The sequence below is a fragment of the Fragaria vesca genome, linkage group LG3 (genome assembly GCF_000184155.1).
Source record: "Fragaria vesca subsp. vesca linkage group LG3, FraVesHawaii_1.0, whole genome shotgun sequence".
NCBI lineage: Eukaryota > Viridiplantae > Streptophyta > Magnoliopsida > Rosales > Rosaceae > Fragaria > Fragaria vesca.
Genome location: NC_020493.1, coordinates 10572139 through 10595132, shown reverse-complemented (window position 1 = coordinate 10595132; position 22994 = coordinate 10572139). Strand labels below are relative to the sequence as shown.

At 38.3% G+C, this 22994-nt stretch overlaps 1 protein-coding gene and 1 pseudogene across 2 annotated transcripts in view; one reads left to right on the top strand and one right to left on the bottom strand.

Moving 5' to 3' along the window:
• LOC101292394 overlaps positions 1-22994 on the bottom strand; it is a 1325780-nt pseudogene that overhangs the window by 298135 nt on the left and 1004651 nt on the right. Inside the window, exons 165-182 of the transcript XR_184374.1 lie at positions 11199-11258; positions 10980-11088; positions 8423-10201; positions 6155-6379; positions 5967-6017; positions 5830-5865; positions 5689-5751; positions 5273-5491; positions 5057-5116; positions 4911-4946; positions 4115-4168; positions 3864-3920; positions 3455-3531; positions 2720-2801; positions 2455-2628; positions 2066-2181; positions 1808-1877; positions 1432-1438 (exon numbers count right to left, since the gene is read on the bottom strand). The product of XR_184374.1 is annotated as an uncharacterized LOC101292394 (transcript). The remainder of the gene's footprint in view (positions 1-1431; positions 1439-1807; positions 1878-2065; positions 2182-2454; positions 2629-2719; positions 2802-3454; positions 3532-3863; positions 3921-4114; positions 4169-4910; positions 4947-5056; positions 5117-5272; positions 5492-5688; positions 5752-5829; positions 5866-5966; positions 6018-6154; positions 6380-8422; positions 10202-10979; positions 11089-11198; positions 11259-22994) is intronic.
• Positions 14390-17909, top strand: LOC101294149 (rab3 GTPase-activating protein non-catalytic subunit-like). Its single transcript, XM_004294052.1, has 8 exons — positions 14390-14734; positions 14984-15118; positions 15346-15528; positions 15783-15844; positions 15964-16121; positions 16317-16465; positions 16557-16700; positions 17703-17909. Exons 1-8 carry the CDS (start codon positions 14390-14392, stop codon positions 17877-17879), a joined length of 1353 nt encoding a protein of 450 aa, XP_004294100.1. The 3' UTR covers positions 17880-17909.

The following is a 22994-nucleotide window of genomic DNA, read 5'->3' as shown; positions in this document are numbered from 1 at the left end:
TCTAAGGAGGATGTTGAAGAGGACGCAAAAGCCTTCCATCTGGTGCACTGTTCCTTGTGTTGGTCTATTAATTCTCGGAGGCACACTCTTTTTCTGGTGTCGGTTTCCTTTTGGTTGACTAAAAAGCCATGATATGTTGGAACCTGCTTGTTAGTTAAGATTATGAAGTAACTGAAGCATATATACTTATATCTACGTACCCTTTAGTGGCTTAGCAGTAGTGTATGGAGAGTCTTACCTAATTATGTCTGTTTGTTCAATCGCTTTCTTTTTATTTGTTTGGTACAAGACTTTAAAAAAAGAAGGTTGCTGTTGTACTGCGAAAATAATCAACTGTGAAATAAAACAGTTTTGTGTTTGGTAAATATTAGTTTTAAAAGTGTTGCTAAAATAAAATTTATTAATTTCTAGTGTTTTTAGTTATAGCTGCTTTTAAAAGTAATCTAAAACCTATTGCTAGTGACCTATAATTTTCAAAAAAAACTATTTTTCTTTCATTTACCAAACACTATAAAATTTAAAAATTCAGATAAAAACTGATTTTTTTAAAAACAAAGCTGTACCAAACTAGGCCTTAGGTATCTGATCCAACATACTTGCCACCCAATAGATTAACTCTCAACCAAACACATAACCTCATGTATATCTTTCATTATTTACAACCTATGAGCTAGCTAGCTACTTCACATCACAAGCTGCACCACAATCTTACATAAGGGTTTCAGCCATGGACTCCGTCGTGTAATTGCTTTTTCATGACTGAATATGTCCAAGGTTAGACGCATAGACCAGTAAACGCATAGGCCAGCAATTCCTTGCATATCTTGGATTAGACCGCCAAGCTAGTAATGTACTTTTTGGTTGTTGATATTATTCAATGAATAATTTTCACTTTTATTATTATCATTATTATTGTTTTTGGGTATTTAGACCTCTCCTGTAATGTGAGAAAAGAGTCGAGACTTGCCTGAAAAATAGAAAAAGACACAAGCATCATATTAACTCGACAAGAATTGGATGTGATAATTAGAACTCACATATCCAAAGCACTCCACATAGTCATCCAAATAATCTACTAGCAAAAAGCTTGAAAATTCAGAGGATCACAAATTGCCTTGCAAGCAGTGGTTTAGTCACTGCAACATAGATGAAGGTACAAGATACAACCAGGAAGGTTAGAAGATCCGAAAAGTTCAACCAGTTGATATACAATGCACAAGGACTGAAGTGACGGCGTGTTCTGGACTTCTGGGTGATAACTTAATAGCCATTACATGAGACTTAGAGGCCACATGATTTCTATGTCAACATCACTTGCTAGAAAAGAAATATGTCGATCGACAACCAAAGTGACACTGGATTTTCCAGCAGTTGATGATCATAGAGTTCCTCAAACTCCAAAGTAATCCTCCGGGACATAAAACTTCAAACCATTGGCCTGCAAAAAGAAGAAAAAAAACTATAAGCAGTGAAGCTTCTTAAATTTATAAGAGGGGGAGAGTACTAAAGTAATTCCCAAGCAGCACATATGATGAGAAAGCACTCGAAGCATTTTTCAATAGGTGACTGGTTAGTCCAAAACTCTGACAACAGAACTGTGGCAAAATTCAAGAAATTGGCAAATTTTAATGTCCAAAAGGGGTAGCAAAACTGCTTAGCATAGAACAACTTAGTACGTGTTGATAGATTGGCACAAGCAAAGCTGCTATGCTCAAAGGATAATGGATCGAAGGAAGTAGATATTTAAGTATGCAACAATGAATACAATTGGAGCATAAAACATTATAGATAACGCTTCAATTTGTACCTCTGCAAACTTGAGATCAGCATCACTGTGATCATTGCTTCTTCCAGCAGCATCACCAACATAAAAAGATCTACAATAAAGGCAGAAGGAATAACAAACGCAATAGACATAAACAAACAAACAAATAAAAAGACAATCAAATGGACGTCTAGACTTATTAAGGCAGCATTCCCTTATTATTCCTATGTGAAAAATAGTAATGCGAAAACCAAAAAAGTACAAATAGAAAAAAAGAAAAAAAAAGAAGAGTTTAATTACTGATCCATATCGATGGAAATGCCAGAGTTGAAGTGTTGTTCCAAAATATGCCACATCCCCGGTTTGGGTTTCCGAAAGGGATCTTCTCCTCGACTCGGCCCACAGGCTATGAAAACCTGGATACAGATAACTGAAACTCATCTCCTTACATGTATAAGGGAAAAAGATACGGTGTTCAATACTCTCGTCATAAGGTACTCTGTTACTAAGTTACATTATAAGGTCTGACATATAGCTGAAACCTGATGCTCTTATATTCATGTCAGAAACGAAAGTTATCATTTTCATAGAAATGCTACCAAAGTATTTGCCATCGTTGCAGGGTTGGGGATCAACAAATAATGAAGGATAAACTTATTATTTCATCAGAAAGGAACATAAGAAAATACCTGAATTGGGACATTCACTTCCTTGATAAAATCGTTGAGACGTCCAATTTTTGAGTCCACAGCTACTTGTCTTTTATTTTTCCAGCGCTCAATGTTGGCTTCATTAGTGAAGATCACCTGATGATGGAAAAGAGTCAGTGTCCTCAAACTTCCACACAATGCAAACCCATGCAACTAAACAAACAAGAATGTCACAATGCCCAAAATCACAAGATTCCTGTATAAAACTTCAACAGCTAAAATGGGTGTCAAACATTATACGTACCAGCTTGTAGCCATCCTTGTACAAGCTCCGTAGCTTATCAGGTATTGAAGGATACATTAGGGACCAAGCATCGGCACCTACTCTGGCATTAGAGGAACATATTGTTTGTCAATCAAAGAGTTTGATCAGAGTTCTGTGACAAATTAGATGTCTCTTCCTTTGTTACAAATGGAACTTGCTTCATAGCTCATATATTGCTGGAACCTATTGAAAAGAGATATAGCCGAAGACTTTGACCAATGGCCTTAACAGTAGAAGTTGGACAACAAGTTTCCTTGAGATTATAAGTTATGAATCTTAAGCCTCAGACAAAAAATAAAATTAAAAGAAGAAAAATCCTTGCTGGGAAGCAATAAACATTTAGTATTGTTCTTAAATGGCCCATGATATATATGAATTGTGACTTCCATTACAATCTTAAAAGTCTCTTAGCCTATAAATTATATTCCATAATTTCTCACAAAGACATGGATGGAGTATAAAATATAGTCTGCAAAGTTTGGACCTATTTGAATATATTCTTCACTATACATCAAGGCATTAACAAGAGGTAAAATAACATGAAAAAAAGCTTTCTGCATGATTGATTATTAACTTTCAAAAATTTGAGTACATTACACATTTCATTACATTCTACTGAACATAATATTAAAACATAGGTTAATTTTCCACCAATGGAATGAGAAGTGAACTGCAAAAGAAACTAAAGTGCAAGAAACATCATATTGGTCATACCTCCTAACATCAGTATTTGCAAGACATCCATCAAAATCAAAAGCTGCAATTTTACTTGAATCATGCAGACCATCATCCTGTATATATCAAAGGTGGATGAACATGTGAATAACATTAAACTGTCAATGCTGTTAAGATATCATGTCATGTCAGGCCACCAACATACTTTTCAATTATAAATATGCATAGAATTATATGTGTGCAACATCAAGCGAGAAATGAGGTAAAACCACACAAAAGGAAGCATAGAAATCGAGTATGTACTTGGTAAATGAAGTAAGCCACTATAATCTTTATAAATACACACACTGACAAATCAATGAAGTTGTACTTTCTATCTATCTTAATTATCAAGAAGATCCGACAAGTTTCCTTTACAAATAAAACAAATAAAAATAATATATCTTACCCTTTCGAGATATATGATAGTCTGAAATGCCTTCCATTTAGGCGGAAGAGTTGCATCCTGAATCAGTCAATATTTCCAACATAAGAAAACAAAGGTAAAGGGTAAAGCTTTGAAAGCAAAGAAAGATTTCTTTAGTACCATAAAATTCACAGATGTACATTGATGGTATATTCAAAATATACTTGGGCCAAAAGTAAATATATTGAAGGATATTCTGCAGTGATAAGAAAAACAAATGAAATGGATCAGACCTTGTACTTGTCCTTCACATCAGACACTGAAAAGGATATTTCCAAGTTGGATACCTGCAAGAAAAATACATATAATGATCAAGTTGATAATTAGAACTAAAAAATCCATACTACAAAGCAGACATGAGAAGGAAATTCCTGTGCCCTAAGTCACATTGCACCTACATGTTGATGTGGAAGATAATTATCCTGTATGTATAGGAGTCCATGAGATTCATTTGTTCATTTAAGACAGAAAGAACAAACATCTATATGCCACCGCAAGTATGTACTGGGAAAATAATGGAAAGAATAGCAACAATGAAAATATAAGGAATTGCAATCCACAATATGGTAGGAAAGGAAAGATGAAGACTGTTATAGGACACGATCTCTGAAATAACCACAATACCTCAATCGAAGACACTTAAGTGACTGAACATAGAGCTTAAAATGAGCGAAGGAAGAACCTTCCTTCCTAAGTTTGCATGCAATTCTCTTATATTTTGGCTTAGAATTACTTTAACCCTTCAGACCAAAAAAATATATAGGATCCAAGTAAATATAATGTACATGAACCCAGTAAAGGCAAATTTAAAATGAGCTCTAAGTAACTCCAGATGCAACAGTATTTCTGCAAGAGGCGTTTAATATCTCAAGAGAAACTATTTATTCCAATTTCCAATAGAAGCCCTTCTAGCATCATGTAAATGACACCAGTATGAGTCGATTCACACACCTATTTTGGGAAAGCCAAGAAATCAACACACGTATCTCCATTAATCCAGCAATCAAATATGAACACAGTATATTTTACCTTTTGATTTTCAGAACTTTTCTCTCCATTTGAATCCTGCCAATAATCAACTTCATATCCATCAATAAGCAACGAAAGGTACGGTAAAATTCATTCTTCGTCTAAAACTTGAAATGCAGATAAAAAAAAAATTAAGGAAAACGTACCTCATCTTTAGATTTCTCAAATTCATCTGCCAAATTCTTCAAAGCTTCCTGATCACCATGCTGAGTACACAAACAAGTAAAACAACAATCAATATATAGGGAAATGAAGTTGAATCCTCACACTTCTAAACTTCATCCAATTTTCTTTGTTAATCCAAAAGCAGAACCTTTATCTTTCCAATTACCAAAAAAAGAGTGAAACCCAAATTGCAATACCTTCAGAGACTGAAACCCTTTAATCTTGTCAACCGAAGCAACAGACTCGGACCCAAAAGAGAAGCAACCCAAGTGGTGCCACATGGTATAACCACGGGTGTCTTTGGTGCCCAATCTCAGAGCTTGTTTCTCGATCGGCTCCAAGCACTTCTTGCATGAGGACCTGCTGGACTTGGCGTACTCGGCTTCAACATGGATCACAGCAGAAGAAGAACCCTTCTGACCAAAAAAGAAACTTGAACCCATTAATGGCAAGTTCAATAGGAGCGTACAGATGCACTAATATTTCTGCAAGAGGCATACAAAATCTCAAGTGTGACTGTATATTCCAGTTTCCTATTGTAGCCCATCTAGCATCATATTTAGACACCAGTAAGTTAAACAAACAAACTTGCTCTAAATGCAAATCATCATACCTTTGGTTTCTTCAACTCCCTCTCCCCTACATTTTCATCTTCAGCCTCTTTTACTTCACGAACCTATTATGGCAAAACCAAGAAATCACCACAGGTATCTCCAATAATCAAGGGAACCAAATAAGAACACAGTATCCTTACCTTTCGATTTTGACTGCTTTTCTTTCCATTTGAATCCTGCAATCAATCAATCAATCTCATATCCATAAATAAGCAAAGAAAGGTAGCAGTATAATTCATTCCTTCCAAACAACACAACTTTTCAAACAAAAAAGTACCTCCTCTTTAGATTTCTCAAGGTCATCCTTTAAAGCTTCCTGATCACTACTCTGAATACCCAAATAATTAACACAGCAATCAATATATACAGAAATGAAGTTGAACACTTGAACCTAATCCAAAAACACAACCTTTACATTTCCAATTACCAAAACAAAACAAAACAAAACCCAGAATTGCAATATACCTTGAGAGACTGAAACCCTTTAATCATGTCAACCGAAGCAACAGACTCGGACCCAAAACTGAAGCAACCCAAGTGGTGCCACTTAGTATAGCCACGCGCGTCTTTGGTGCCCAGCCTCAGAGCTTGGTTCTCAATCGGCTCCGAGCACTTCTTGCACGACGAATTGCCGGACTTGGCGTACTGGGCTTCCACATGGGTCGGAGAAGAAGACGACATTGAGGGTTTCTGGGAGCGAATGCAGACGAAATGTTTCGGGGTTTGGAAGAAACGGATCGGAGAGAGATTGGGAAATAGGGGTTTTGGGGAGGTGGGGATTATTAGTGAAGAGATGATGATGGATTTAGAGACGTGGAAAGTGAACAATGGTAGCATTCAAGTGCCCAAAGAGTCGTGGAGGTTTAGGGGTTTAAAGCACTTCCCGCCTTTTTCCAGGAGGACCAGAGGAATCTAACTGGCTTTTTTTTTGGGTGAGAAAATCTAACTGGCTTTTAGCTTTGAAGAAGAGAAGAGTCTTCGTCTTCTACTCTTCTTATGCGTTATGCGTATTTTAGTATTTTACTGGACACACCGTGTGACGGTTAAAATTTATGACTTTACTTAACATATGAATGGTTGAGATTGCACATCTATTTGCACGTCGTGCATAGAAAAATTTCTAATGAAATAGTAAAAATCCGGAAAGATAACATATATCATGTTCTATCAAATATTTTTGTATACACGGCGGTAGAAGTATACTTGAGTTTTTAGCTTTTGTAATATCGCGATTTTTGGTACAAGAAGAAATGGTTTTAGATACCATTACAAAAGAACTCTGAAGAGTTCACACATCCGAATTGAAGAGTTCTTTGTACTCGAAGAGTTCACATATCGAGATTTTTGGTACCATTTATGGCCATAATTTGGTCAGAAAATGGTTTGTGACAGTTTCACATGATAGGAGAAATGATTGTTCATACCAGGAAATGTGACAATGTCCTAACCTATCGCCGCAGCCAAGCTGGTCTAAATTGCGGTTTAGCTCTTCCGAATGGGCCAAGAAGCCTCCACCTCCATTGTTGCTGTGCTCAAAAGTGATGGTCGTGTTAGAATTGCACTAATCTAGTGCTACAAATCTATCTCAGTATGAGCACATGTAAACAATATTCTCTATGTAAGTTTATGTGGAGTACAACAGTGATTGTAATCAGCATTTAGGATTGAAACATTATATCAGTTGTCTTAATACATGCGTAATGCATCAACTGTAGAATCTGTAAAGAAATGTAAATAAGATCACCGTGCATCATCAGAATGTGTATTTAGACTTGGGATTGAAGGCACTATTTCAATCCTATATCTGCAGAATATATAAATACCAGAATATAAACAAAACAAACTTACATGACGCACTTGAGGATCTTAGTCTTCTTCTGATTCACCTCCATTGTTCTCTTAGCATGACGGGACTAATTGATGAGGACAATGCGTGCATAAGAAGGGACCAAAATATCTGATATATCGCAGTCTCAGTTTCTTCCATCAAAAAACTGACAATGCATCCGAACTGCTTCTTCAAAACCAGATAAACTGTTCATAACTGTATTTATGAATTTCAAAATTCTAACAGATGTTATAAGTTGGACTAGAATGATTTTCTTAAGTCCTTAACTTACACCTGACACTTGAATTCAAAACTAAATCATATATGGATATGAGCTTAGGTTCTATACAATGTCATGTTCATTAAGTTTTCATACAGGTCGTCCTGCCTCCCTAACACATCCCTTTCCACGCTTTCCTTTTAGCTACAAGTATGTGACTTACTCTAGTCGTTCGACTTTTTGCTTCTACATAGGTAGTATTGATGTTTTCTTTCTTATTTAGCTTATTTAGTGAACCCTGAGCTCCCAGTCATTGTAATGTTCTATTTCTATCCTCAGCCTTCCTGGTTTTCAATGAATATCAGTAAAAAAGAAAGAAAAAATAACTCAGTGCTTGAAAACCTGAAAAATCAATAAAAGTCTACTGCGACAGAGAACTACAATTGGCAGAATTATACTAACATTATAATTGATCTTCAATTCTTCATACAATTCCTTTTTCACGCACAAAACTGAGATTGGTTCAATCACATTATAGGCTCTCTGTTACTACTCACTATCTGATACAGGATACAGTCAAGAGGCAAATTTATGATATGGTAAGTCACTGAAAGTAAGCAGAAGATCAATTCTTTGAAGCCTTATGAGGAAAATCACCATCCAGAATTGCATGCCTAGTCAAAACAATCTCCTTCACAAGGTTTCTGTAAGTATAGAAGTTAACTGCTGCTCGCAAGAACAACTGTGGAGGAATTCTACTCTTCTTAATTCTTTTCTTCCATGGACCATACCCAGCAAGCTTCCATTCTTCTTCACTTATTTTCGGTCTTCTTCCCCTCATGGCAGTTTCATCACCATCATCTACCGAGTTCCCACTTTTATTTCCTTCCATTCCCCTCAACTGTTTATTGTAAAACTTATCAGTTATCTCTACACTCCGTTTTGCTAGCTTTTCCATTGCTTCAGCACTAGTCGCGGCCTTTCTAAACTCATCCTCCCAATACTTCTCATCCTCTTCTTCACTCAAATCCTCGTCCTGGACACCCAAGATATCATCTTCACCCTTTTCCATATCTATAACAACATCACTTTCCTCACCACTGTCACCGTCACTGTCATCCTCATCCTCATCCTCACCCCCAATGCCATCCTCATCATCAACCTCAACCCAATCCGTAAACTCCTTCTCTGCCGCATTGATAGGGAGGTCAGCATCATCACTATCCGGAGCATCACAACCCAACTCCCACTCCTCCAACTTAGCCTTCCACTCTTTCGTATACGGATGCAACAACTTAACAGGATGATTCTCCAGCAAAAACCCCAAACACCTAGACTTCTCCTGATCACTCAACTTCTCATAAGCCTTAACCACATCATCCACATACGCCTTCTGATTCACCTTCACAATCTTACACAACCCCCCATAATAAGTACACATCTCACCACTCCCATCCTCTCTCTCCAACTGAAACATGTAATCCTGCTCCGTCTTTGGATCCAAAAACGGCACCAAAGCATTGAAGAAATCATCCTGAGGCTCAAACCGGCACTGAAACACCGGCCTCTTGACATACAAAATATCCGGCCTCATCCACGCTGCACATTTAGTTATCAAAGACCTAGTCAAATTCCCAAGCCTACCCATCAAGCTCCACTTATCCAACCTCTTGTTCTTCTCAGCTTCCACCACCAGCTCACTAACCAAAGTCCACTGCTCCCACGGCAGTTCCGAAACCCTCCATTTCGGGTGCCTCACAAACACCCAATAGTACCTATGCCCAATCTTCTTATCCAATTGAGTCAGTCTCTTCCCAAAATCTTGACTCATCTCAAATTGCTCTATCTTATCCCACTCTTCCTCATCCCTAACTGAACTCATTATCGTCACTCTTTCGTCAGTGAACCGCCCCCGAACCGGGTCGCCGACGACGACTCCTTTCCACGAGTAGGGCCCGAACTCGCCGTACTTGTACCAATCGTTCGGGTGGCGCAAATTCGGGTCGTCTTTCTCCATGAACCGGACCATGCGGTCGTACCCGAGCCCTATTTGCTGCAGCTCGTCCTGCGTGAAGTTGTCCGGGTAGTTCCGGTGAGGGTTCTTGAGCCGGTAGAACATCGACTCGGCGAGCTTCTTGGTTTTCCGGCGAGCGTTTCTCTTCGCCGCCTTGCGAAACTCGGAGTTCGCATCGATTCGGCCGTCTCCGGTGGAGCCTCCTTGACCTCCTCCGGCCTTCTTCTTGCTCCGGCCGGCGAACGCGCGCAGGTCCCTCGGAATTTGGCGGGAAAATGTGAAATTGGGGCCGGAAATTTGGGGGAATTGGGAGACGGCTCTGATGGAGAAGTGTTTATGGGGGTTGAGAGGCTTGAAGGTAAGGGTTTGGCGGAGAGGGTTCGGAAATGGGGCGAGGAGAGAGAGGGAAGGGTTTAGGGTTTTACTGAGGGAAGGGTCCATTTTGATTTGCTGGATTTGGAGGACCCTGTTTGGTTCTGGTCTTAGCGATGCAGCAACAGCCAAAACGCAGCGTTTTGTTTAAAAATCATGTTCATAAAAAATGAAAGTTATAACAAGAAACTTCAAATTAATATAATAATGTAAACGAAAGCCTCATACAATCAATCACTTTAATGTTTTGCTGGATTTTGATCATAATTTTTTTAGAGATTTTAACTTTTGTTTTCCTATTTTAGAGAAATTTTGAGAAAACTGTTGGAGATACTCTTATAAGCCCATGCTACAAGGCTCGGCAATAGGATGTTCAATGTTGAGCCTTATAAACAAGTGTATCATTCATAATGTTTCTGATGTGGGATTAGAATGGTTATTCTAAATTTTTTCCTCCTTTTGATAATATGTTAGATGTAATATATTCTTCAACATATTAAAACCTAACATCATCTATTTGTGTACGTTGTGCTGCCAATTAGAGATTTAGAGACATTGATCTACATGCAATCACAGTAGTGAGAGCGAAGTGACAATCCCCTATTGATGGTCATCTTTTGCGTCTTATACTTTGGCCTATATTTTTCTCCGACTTGTAAACATCTTTGAAGAGAGGTACCTTGAACTGGAGTAAAATATCCACCTATCTAACTTCGCTATCTATGTCGTCCTCACAAGCTCTCAGCCTAACACCATGAAACCGCCTATGAAGAAAGCTTTTACCCTCTCCGTTGTATAAAATTGATACCGGAATAAGCAACACTGTCTACTGCTTTTGCCCCTTGACTGAACGAACCTGATTATCTTGAAGCACCTTAGCCAGCAGCAGAGCATTGTCATTTGCGTACTGCAATGAGTTCTCTGGCATATTTTGGACGCCTTGGGCTAGTTGCCATGAAAGGATCCTAATTTAAGAGAGAAAAATAGAAGAAATCTGTCGCACTTTGCACCTCATATATAGTAATAGAAACTAAAAAACAGAACTTATCAAAGGTATATATACCCGAAAGCAAACCTGATGATAGCCCCAAATGGTAGCTTTTTCTGATGTAAGCTCGAGCTGAAGTTCTCCAAACTGCAGTAGGAAATGACAATATTACTTCACGTATACCGCATCTATAGTGTAACTGAACCACCGCCATATGATGCACAGAAAACAAAGATCCTCCCTTTCCAACAAGTGAAGTACTTGATTACCTTCAGCATCCCGCTTTAATTCTTTGGTTCTTCATCGGTCATAGTGGATGTTGGACTTGCAGCTTTCCTGCAGTAGTCATTGTATTTGCAATCTACAGTGGTTTGAGTCCAAGTGATTCATGAGACTTGATTACATGCATAAAATTCTGAAATATAACCAAGGCATAAGTACTTGGATCCCCAATTCCACATAGATCTGTCCAAAAGTACGTACTTAATTTAAAGTATTGTAACACACCTTCCAGCAGAAACCAAACGCTTCCCAAGTGCTATAACAAAATAGATACAGGCTTTGAATCAATCTCTGAAGAATATATCTAAGCATCAAGGTTACATAAGTCTATTATTGCCTGATTTTGCATTGTCTGTCAAAGATTCTTCCAAGTCAGGGAGCTTGCTAACTAAACCATGCGAGCTAGGTTGATGCGTCAGCTACTTCCCATGCACGAGATAGATTTAACAATGTCTCTCCCAACTCTTGACCACACTGTACGAGAGGCTTAAACAACCATAATCGTTTAATTAGAAAGCTAAACAAGAGACCAAGGATAAGGCTAAAGTAATAACATATTGGTGAACAGAAGCTCTTTTAAGTTTAACCATTTGGTCAAAAAGATTGATTATCTTAAGTTGCAATTTCCAGAGGGGTTTCTGAGCAATAAATCCGGTCAGAATGGGTTAGACATGTGAATGTGGGATAGGATGACAAGAGTGTTGGCTTAAGACTTTCCATGAGTAAATCAGACAGTAATATGGTTGAACACCCTGTAATGGTATGTACCGACTCTTGATATCTTCTAATCTTCAATCAGGTATGCTTATAGGGATCTTAAGAAGCTCTAAGCAAAAAACGGCCATACTTTACATCTTAGGATTCTATATAGAGTACTAGCATGGAAGAATATAAGCTTCTAGAGTAAGAATATCCAGTATAGTAGTCCAGGATGCCAACTACTATAGCATTCTCACTAAAGATAACAAATTTATACTGAGAATTGATCGAGGAAAACTGTATGAACTTGAAAATTTGGGGGAAATTTTACGATGAAAGCAGCTATTTGTACCATATGGTGAAAAATATAGATTATCTTAAGTTGCAATTCCCAGAGGGGTGTTTGAGCAATAAATCCGGCTACAATGGATTAGACATATTGAATGCAGAATAGGATGATTGACAAGAGTATTGGCTTAACTTTCCATGGATAAATCAGACAGTATATGGCTGAACACCCTGTATCTACCAATACCTGATGTTTTCTAATCTTCAGGTATTCTTACAGGGCATACAACTATCAGGGATCTTAAGCAGTACCCAAAAGATGGCCATACTTTACATCTTAGGCTACTATATACAGTAATAACATGGAAGAATATAAGCTTCTAGGGTAACAATATCCAGCATGCTAGTCCTTTCAAGCCTACGAATATACCATTCTCACTAAAGATAAGAAATTTAGATCGAGAACTGACAGAATAAAACAGTATAAACCTCTAAAAATTGGGGGAAATTTTAGTGGACCAAAAATGAAGCGTATCCATTCATTTCTATAAACCATGTTCATATTTCTTCACACCCAATTGAAACCGACATCACCAAATTCCAAAATGCAGAGCCAGAGCAAACAAAAACAACATATAAAACTAACCTCGTCGATGATCTATACATTTGAAAGGTCAAAAGCAGCATCATTTAGCTTCACACATACCCAACAGAACAAAAATTCAAACACTTTCTCAGCTCAATATTACAGCAAGGTCTTGTAGGACGGTTCGGGTTTCGGGTTGCAAAGATTGGGGGGAGTCGGATTCGGCGAGAGAGAAGGAAGTGGTGAGGGGTTTGAATGTTCCTGGAGTGAGAATCAATAAGCAACAAGTGAGGATGCCATGCGGATGCTGCCCCATTCAAAATAAATAGCACAGATGCAGAATCAAAATGAACCATCCATTTCGAACACAATGCTGATGTCTCCCAGTTCGGAAGCGGCGGCGGTGTCACCGGTGTGGGGTGGTTGGGGGTGGAGGCGTGGAGCAGAGGCCTTCCATGGCGCATTGCCTTGCCAAATGACATAACTCGTTGCGCGCGCTCTGGTTGTTTCTGCACACTGGAGCTGAAAAGTCAGTATTGCCCCCGCATATTTGGTTTACTTACGGACATGTTTCCGAGCACCTCCGACACGTTTCCAGTGTTTCCGAGACCAGTTTCTTAACCCACAAGGCACCTTCTACGCGCTGATATGGTCGAAAATGGCAGGAGACGGACGGAGAAGGCCGGAAACGACAGTAAACCTAATCGTAAAAACAAAATCGAAAAAGTGAGGACATAAATAACTTTTCGGATGTTTCAGCTTTCTTTTATCTTTCTTCTTTGAGACGAAAGATTTGTATTACCCCTGTAAATCCAATGTATTTATAGAGGCGTTTCCAGACGTTTCCAACATGTTTCCAGGCGTTTTTGATGCATTTTTGGGACCGGTTTATCAATCTACCAAGCACTGTGAACGCCCTGATATGGCCGGAACTGGCCAGAGACTGCAAGAGATTGTCGCAAACGGTCGTAAATAAATCGGAAACGTATTCGTAAATAAATCAAAAACGTTAGGAAAAAATGACTTTACAACTGTTTCAGCTTTCTTTTCTTCTTTGAGAAGAAAAATCAATATTACCTTTTGTATCTTGTTTATTTACAGAAGCGTTTCTAGACGTTTTCAGCACGTTTCCCGACATCTTCAGTGCATTTTTAGGACCAGTTTATTAACCTACATGGCACCCCGTACGCCTTGATTAATATGGCCGAAAACGGCCAGAAACGTATCAATGTGGGAGCTAAACTTACTTCTGACCCTAAAAAAAAAAAAAAAAAAAAAAAAACAAACTGAATCGATTGTAGTGTGATGCTTCTCCAAATAAAAATAATATTTGGAACGTCGTCGTTTCATTAAAGGCGTTTTCAGTTATATGTCGTTGCCTCATTCTTCTTCTTCTTCGTCTCCAACTCCGATCCGATCAAAAATGGCGAGGCGGGTTCACACGACGGAGGTGGGCTGCATAGCCTGCGAGGAGCTCGGCGACCTCGGCGCCGGGAAAGAGGGGTGGCTCGTGGACAATCCGAACCTCCTCTGCGCCATCGACACTCACTGCATCGCGCTCGCGAACCGATCCGTGATCGTGGTTCTCGGGTGGGCCGACCCCGACCAGACCCGGGTCAAGATCCGACCCGAATTGTCGCCGATTGAGGCGGAGCACGTGACGGCGATTGAGTGGCTGGTGTTTGATGAGATGCGGGTCGTTGTGGCCGGGACTTCGGCTGGTTGTCTCCTCTTTTACTCTTTGGCTGGGCATTTGATCCATAAACAGGTAAAAAGTAAACACCTTTTCACCATTATGCATTTTTTTACTGTTGTAAATAGCTTATCTTTGGTATAGATGAAGGTAGAAATACTGCAAATGTTATTGAATTTCACTTTGACTTTGATTTTTTCAATGATGAGTAAAATGGATAAATTAATCAATGGTGATTATATATGAGATTAGTTGCTGAACTTGAAATATGTTATTGTCTTGACTGTCAAGCAACAGGTGATTAATTTTTTTTTTCGCTTACAGATGGTATATCCTGCAAGGATCATACGGTTGAGGGTGCGAGGAACGAAGAGAGATTTGAACCATGACACATCCTCGGAGGAGGTTTGTGTTGTTATGCCAGGCATTCTCGCCCGTTTTGATGGTAATGATATTCAGGTATGAGTAACTTCTTTTTATCTTGCCACGAATGAGAGTTTTAGCTGCATCGCTAGGTTTTGATCACAATTCGTGTTAATCTTGCTCCTTAGTTTTGCATTCTATTTTGTGATGTTGGAGTCTCAGGTGTCACTTGTTTATGAGCTTGGTTTTCAGATTTGTTTCTAGCTTTGGGAAGCTTAATTGGTATGCGTTCTAATAGTATGCTTAATGTGGTTGGAATGTAGAATATGCTGCAGCAGTGGTTTCAGGAAACACAGTCTCAATTTTGGGATCAAAATCGGAGGTCTGATGATTTCGAAAATTCTCATGGAAAATTACCTTACCAGTTATGGAGTGTCAGCAAATATGGTAGTTGTGCTGATGCAGCAATCACTGGCATAATGCCTCCCCCACTGATGGAAATCCAGGTATGCAGTTCTCCTGTTGTCCATTAGCCTTCATTATGGAATAAGTTATAACCAGTACTTAAAATAGCAAAGTTAACTAGGAGGGATTCACAGAAATATAGCTCTGCATACTTAAGTTTTCCTTATTGTCATGTTTGTCTAATGTTCATGGAGTTTTGCTGACAGTAATGGTATGTTGTTTTTTCCTATAATTCATGGAAACTTTCTGAAAAGTTATTCTGGATTTGAATTCAGCTGCTTTTATTGTTGAGCAGTCAAGTGAACATTATTTCTGTGGAATTACTGTTGGAGAGGATGCGGTTATTTCAGCTTTCAGGTTAGTTTGATCGAATGATGCTGAATTCTGTGTGCCGAGTTTATGAAATTACTTCTCATGGATTTCTCTGTTCTTACTCTTATTATAATTATTTATAAATTTTGTTCTGTGATTTAAAGACTTTCAGAGGATAAAAGTAGGTCTTTCGTGGGAGCTCTCTTGTCTAAAGTTGTGCCTGCAACATTTTCAACAATAGCCACATTCTCAAAACTACTTTGGCGAAGTGAACAGACTTCACCTAAGAAATTAGAAGAGAAGCCTCAATCATTTGCTCGAGGTGAGAATATAAACTTTCAATATTAACTTAAAGTTCAATAATTTGGCACTTACTCAAGGGGAATTAAACTGTAACTTCTTAGTGTTAGTACTATGGTAACTTCTTTGTCCTTGCATTTTGAATCCTTCTCACGAATTTTTCAACTTCAAGTAAAATCCAGTTATTTCTACTGATGTGCATTTTGATTTATGACAGCTTCTCCATTGACATGTTTGAAGGACTTTCCAAGAAAGGGTGAGAAGCTTACCTTATCACCCAGTGGCACATTGGCTGCAATTACAGATTCACTTGGCCGCATATTGCTTTTGGACACTCAGGCCCTTGTCATAGTGCGACTGTGGAAGGTTCTCTTCCAATATCCTTAAATTGAGTTTTTTTTTTGGGCTCATTTTGATATAACTGGGTTCCCTAATGATGCTTTAAATCACTCTGTAGGGATATCGGGATGCTAACTGCCTGTTCACGGAGATGCTGGTCAATAAAGACACATCAGCTTCTAGTTCCCGTTATTATGAACCTACAAAAAGTGATTACTGCTTGTGTTTGGTTATTCATGCCCCTCGAAAAGGAATTATTGAGGTAAATTTTTTTACCATTTCATGTCCAAAAGTAATTCTTTTTCCCAACATTCCAGTGGTCAAAGATCCCTTTTGTCTCTTAGTTGCATATTTTCTAGTTTCTCTCTACAACAATCAGATTGCAAATTAATTTCTCCTCATTCCAAACACAACTCAAGGTATGTAGTGAAAATGGATAGTGAAGCTTCTGGTTCACAAAATTAGAATCAGATCTGGGAGTGCAAGTGCCTACAATATTTAAACTTAATTTTAGTCTGTGAATAGTAATTCGTTGACAACACAACATAATACATGAGATATCACATGCTTTTCAGGAGTTGGTAAGTGAAAATAGGATCCAGGAAGCATATTAAAACTGACATAATTGGTTTCCAAATTGTCTTTAGAAGTTATAGGAGAGGGACTAGGCATCATTCTTTCGTTTAAATTTAGGAAAAGCAGCTAAAGTGATTGGTTCATTTAGTAAGCTACTAGATATAAATGGCGTTCGGTACTTGACATTAAAATCAAAGCTTTTGGGTACTTGTGAGAATTGATGAGCATTGCTTCTACAGAAACTCTTCTATAAAATGTGCAATAAGCAAGAAGTAGGGGAGAGCTTGGAAGTACCATACTTCACATTAAAATCAAAGCTTTTGGGTACTTGTGAGATTAATGATCATTGCTTCTACCGAAACTCTTCTATAAAAATTTGCATTAAGCAAGAAGTATGGGAGAGCTTGGAAGTACCATATACACCGGTGATGATCAAACGTCTGCTTTTATATCTACTTGTAGTGTTCTACACTAAAAAACAGTTGTTTCAAATATTTAAGAATGCTTTTCAACTTGGCATCACTCATTCTAGTTTATAATTTGGATGATCGGGATGAGTTTTGAAATATGCCTGCAATGCTGGATGACACATTGATGGAGGTTTATCAGAAATGAAGTTCAGATTGAGCTACTGTGTTTAGTTTCCAACTGATGGGATATTCTTTCTTCTTTTGTGTTTATCTTGTAGATTTGGCAGATGAGAACTGGACAAAGGCTCCGAAGTTTTGTTTGTGCCAAAGGTAGCAAGATACTGCAACCTACGTACAGATTTGGATCGTCAATAGCCTCTCCTTATGTTCCTTTGGAGGTTTTTTTGTTGAACGGTGACTCTGGTCAGATATCAGTTCTACATCGAACTCTTTAATTAAGTGTAAATTAATAAGATATTTGTAAATGTTGTTACTTAATGAAATGTTCATATTTCTGATGCAATGCCATTGATAGCGCATTTTGTTCAATCAATGATTATAGGCAGGAAAACCCTGAGGACATACCATTTTTTGTTTTTGTGTAAAATATGCATTAATTTTAAGGATAAGAACTTCGAAAAACAGCTAGAAACAGGGAAAGAGCATAACATAGACAAGAGACCTCAATCAAAGGTGTAGTTTCCTTTTGAGGAAACAGTAATCTAGAAGGTCTTATTCCAAATTCAAGTTGCAAGGATTTTTGTATTTGGTTACCTTCTACTTCTGGAATTTTCTCTACAGCTTCCTACGATGGATCAGATTCGGATTCATCATCTTGTTGTTGATTGGGCAAAGATTGTGTGGTTTATCAATAATATTCCTAGAGCCAGTTTCATCCTTTGGTTGGCTGTTCATGGTAAGCTTGCTACTCTTGACAGGATCACTACTTATTCTCCTCAAATTAGTTTTCTATGCCCTCTTTGTGGTCTAGTTCCAGAAAATATCAATCATCTTTTCTTTGCTTGCCCTTTCTCGCTGCATATTTGGAAAGTGTTCTTTGTTCTTGTGGGGTGCCTTGGTTGAACCCCCCTTGGCCTTTATTTATTGAATGGGCTTCTTCTCGGTGGGGAGGTAAGTCTCTCTCTTCTACCATCAAGAAACTCAGTCTTTCTGTTACTGTTTACCTCATTTGGAAAGAGAGGAATAATTGTATCTTTAGAAATTAAAGATGTGCTCCTTCTGTGGTTCTCAAGAATATTATTTCCATGATCAGATACAGGCTCATTTCCATCAAGTTTAAACCATCCATTACTAATAGATATATTGCTGGAAAGTGGAGCTTAGATGCCTCTTAGTCATTTCTTTCTTTGTTCCTTTTTCAGGTTTTGTTTTGCTTTCTTTTGGTTAATTTGGTTTTTTTGTCTTTGGCTTCGGTTGTATTGGACTTGCCCTCCCTTTTTTCTTTTAATATACTCGTTTATTTACCAAAAAAACAGTAGTTGGCACTGGAAAATTGCTAAAAGGGAAACAAAAGCAATTTCAGGAGGATGAAATCCATTGATCATGAAGACATGAACTTGCTAGTTTTGGAAAGCTTTCCCAATTTATTCATTTTCAAATTTGATTCCACATATATACCGTATCAGTCATCGATTATAATTAATCATTACCATGGTGACAAAGATTCGCCATAAATAACATTACTTATTCAGAAGAAAAAAACATTACTTATCTACATCCAAGAATCCAAGATTCCAACTGTCTCAGCATTGTTTTTCACCCAAAAATCTGAACAAAACAGAAGAGAGTATCCCTAAAATCCAAAACCTTCATTGACCTGTTAAAACAAAGTAAAACCCTAAACAACAACTCAACCAACTAGTCATGGCTTCTCTGTTGAATCTCCTCTTGTTCCTCCTCCTTCAACCTCTCTTCTCCACTGCCAACGTCTACAAACTCAACCAACTGAGATCAGACCTCATCTCCAACCCAACACCTCTAAATGACACCCCACCAACCCTCTACTTTGAAGTCACCAAACCCATCAAACTACCCAAAACCAAGCCTTGTTCCCAACTCATTCTCCAACATGACTTTGCCTACACTTACGGAAAACCACCAGTCTTTGCTAACTACACTCCTCCCTCAGATTGCCCATCTCAGAATTTCTCCAAGATTGTTCTTGAATGGAGAGCTACAAGCAAAGGAAGACAATTTGATCGCATTTTTGGGGTTTGGCTTTCTGGGGTTGAGCTTCTCAGGAGCTGCACAGCTGAGCCAAGGCCTAATGGTATTGTTTGGAGTGTTGAGAAGGACATCACCAGGTACTATTCATTGCTTCAAAAGAATCAGACACTTGCTGTCTATCTTGGCAATTTGATTGATAAGACATATACTGGGGTTTACCATGTGAATATAAGATTTCATTTTTATCCTGCTGAGGCAAGTTTGCATAGTTATGATCAAAATGTGGATAATTTGGCATCTGGGTATCATTCTTGGGCGGATTTGATTCTGCCCATTTCGAGAAATTTGCCTTTGAATGATGGGTTGTGGTTTGAAATTGAGAATTCGACTGATACTAAGTTGAAGGAATTTGTGATTCCTCAAAATGCTTATAGGGCTGTGTTGGAAGTGTATGTTTCCTTTCATGAGAATGATGAATCATGGTATGCAAATCCTACTAATGAGTACATTGCTGCAAACAACCTTAGCTTGCCTGGAAATGGACCTTTTAGGGAGGTTGTGGTCAGTATAGATGATCAGATTGTTGGTGCTGTCTGGCCTTTTACAGTGATATTCACAGGAGGGGTCAATCCTCTCTTGTGGAGACCCATTACTGCAATTGGCTCATACAATCTCCCTTCTTATGACATCGAGATCACACCGTTTTTAGGGAACATATTGGATGGGAAGAGCCACAAGATTGGGTTTAATGTCACCAATGCCTTGAATGTTTGGTACATAGATGCAAATCTGCATATTTGGTTGGACAAACAGAGCAAAAGAACTGAGGGACAGCTTGTGAAGCATGCTAGCTTGCCCCTTGTTGTTTCACTAGTGTCGGATTTCAAGGGTTTAAATGGCACATTTATAACAAGGACAAGCAGGTCTGTCTCATCGACTGGGTGGGTGAAGTCATCTAATGGGAATGTTACAACCCAGTCAGTTCAGGAATTTTACTACGGTAATACAATGGTCATGGGGAGTAATGGTAATGTGCAGATAGTGAACCAGAACATCCATTTCAATGACACCGTTCACAGCAAGCTGCCTTCCTCCATTGTTCAGTCACTCACATCACACAAGACATTTCCCCTTTACTTGTATACTGACTACTTGGAGCAAAAAAATAATTCATACTTATTGGTGACGAATATTAGTTTGGGATTTATTGAGAAGAAAACCGCGAGCGCTGGTTCTCAATTCTTGAAGAGCTCTCTAAAGAATTTGCAGAATGCTGAGGGTAATATGGTTGTAAAAGATCATTTGGTAGTTAGTGGAGTGGGGAATACACAGCAAGTGTACATATATCATGGTGGAAAATCTTGTTACTTTAGGAATATAAGCAGCTCAAACTACACCATACTTTATGATAAGGTCGTGAATACATGCAACAATAAACCAAAGTCTGATTGGGATTTTGGTTTGAGTAGACTATGGCCTTTTGGTGCTGGAATTATTTGAGAACAATGTTGAAACTTTGCTTATTCATCTTGATGCATCTTCTCGTTCTACATAAAAGTACTCATATGCTAAATTGCTAAGAGTTTGAAGTGGGTGCCTCTATCTGTATGTCAGTACCTCAGACTGAAATGTGAGTACACCATTTTATATTTGTGGATATTGTTCTTAGAAATTTAAAAGTCAGTCTAGTTTTCTTTTACCTGGTATTTATGAACAGTGGTTCAGATGAACTGGCTTATCTCAATATAATGCAAGTTTATGCAGGAACTATAAACCATTGATTGTAGGAGCTAGCTACTTTTTATGCATAATCAATCGCTTTAATATAATCTGAACCTGGTACAGAAATCTAATATCATCTGAAACCTATCTTTATCTTTGAGTTCAACTATTAAACCTTATACCATATATATACATTACTCAGGAGAATCATTAGACTTATAATATATAAATGTAATGCAAAGATATGCAAAGAATAAATCTGCTAATCATCCGTGCTAAATGTTTCATATTCATTTGGATTTCTTAGATCAACAATTTTTGTTGTGCAACTTCTGTGTAATATTGCAGTATTGTGCTTGGGATGATCAAGCATGCAACTCATAGTCACTCAAAGTGTAGTTCGTTGCCCATATGAATCATAGAACATTGACACTTAAGAATGATGAGATCAAATGAAGAATACTACTATTGGGATCATATTTCTGCAAGTTCGAGCAATGTGTTATAGACAAGAAAACACAGATGCATAAGTGCCTACAGTTTCTTTCACAATAATGGACAATCTTTTCAGATATACCAGAAGGCCAAACAAAGGAAGACTCATCAAAACAACAGTTTGCTTTTGAGTAGACCATTGACACACTATAGAGTAGAGACCACTAAATTTACCAAATTAAAGCCTTCATCAGATTTTTGGTTCAAGTACTTACTCTAGGTTACTTTGAAGAGGAACTAGAAGCAATTTCAGGATGCAAATGAAATTCCATATATCAAGCTCTCACTAGTTTTGGAAACTCTTTCCAAATCTGATTTCCAACACCAGGACCACTATACCCCTTCATTATAGTCAGTACTCACTACCCAGTAGTCAATACCACAGAGTAGCAATAAATAGCTATCCCAGCTTAACTTTTTACAAAGAAAATTACAAATTTACTAGTAAAAATTTACAATGAAGTTAACTTTCCTTCAAAGGTAATGAATACAAGAATTTAGGATCACCCAGCTCAGCATTGTTAACCACTCCAAACAAAATAAAACAGAACAAAGTATCCAATGTAGGAGCTGATATAACAAAGCAGCTCCCCAAAGCAATCACAACTCAACAACCAGTCATGTCTACTCTGTTGCCTCTCCTCTTCTTCCTCCTCCTCCAACCTCTCTTCTCCATTGCCAACATCCACAAACTCAACCAGCTCAGATCAGAGCTCATCTCCCAAACCATTTCTCTCAATGACACTCCACCAACCCTTTACTTTGAAGTCACCAAGCCCATTCCAGTACCCAAAACCAAGCCTTGTTCCCAACTCATTCTCCAACATGACTTTGCCTACACTTACGGAAAACCACCAGTCTTTGCTAACTACACTCCTCCCTCAGATTGCCCATCTCAGAATTTCTCCAAGATTGTTCTTGAATGGAGAGCTACAAGCAAAGGAAGACAATTTGATCGCATTTTTGGGGTCTGGCTTTCTGGGGTTGAGCTTCTCAGGAGCTGCACAGCTGAGCCAAGGACCAATGGGATTGTCTGGAGTGTTGAGAAGGACATTACCAGGTACTATTCGTTGCTCCAAAAGAATCAGACACTTGCTGTTTATCTTGGCAATTTGATTGATTCAACATATACTGGAGTTTACCATGTGAATATAAGTTTTCATTTT

Excerpts from the sequence above, each read along its gene's own strand:
- LOC101294149 (XM_004294052.1), top strand. The coding sequence starts at position 14,390 with ATGGCGAGGCGGGTTCACACGACGGAGGTGGGCTGCATAGCCTGCGAG. Across the intron at positions 15,119-15,345 it reads TTGATGGTAATGATATTCAG|AATATGCTGCAGCAGTGGTT; the intron begins GTATGAGTAACT and ends GTTGGAATGTAG. Across the intron at positions 16,122-16,316 it reads GCCTCAATCATTTGCTCGAG|CTTCTCCATTGACATGTTTG; the intron begins GTGAGAATATAA and ends GATTTATGACAG.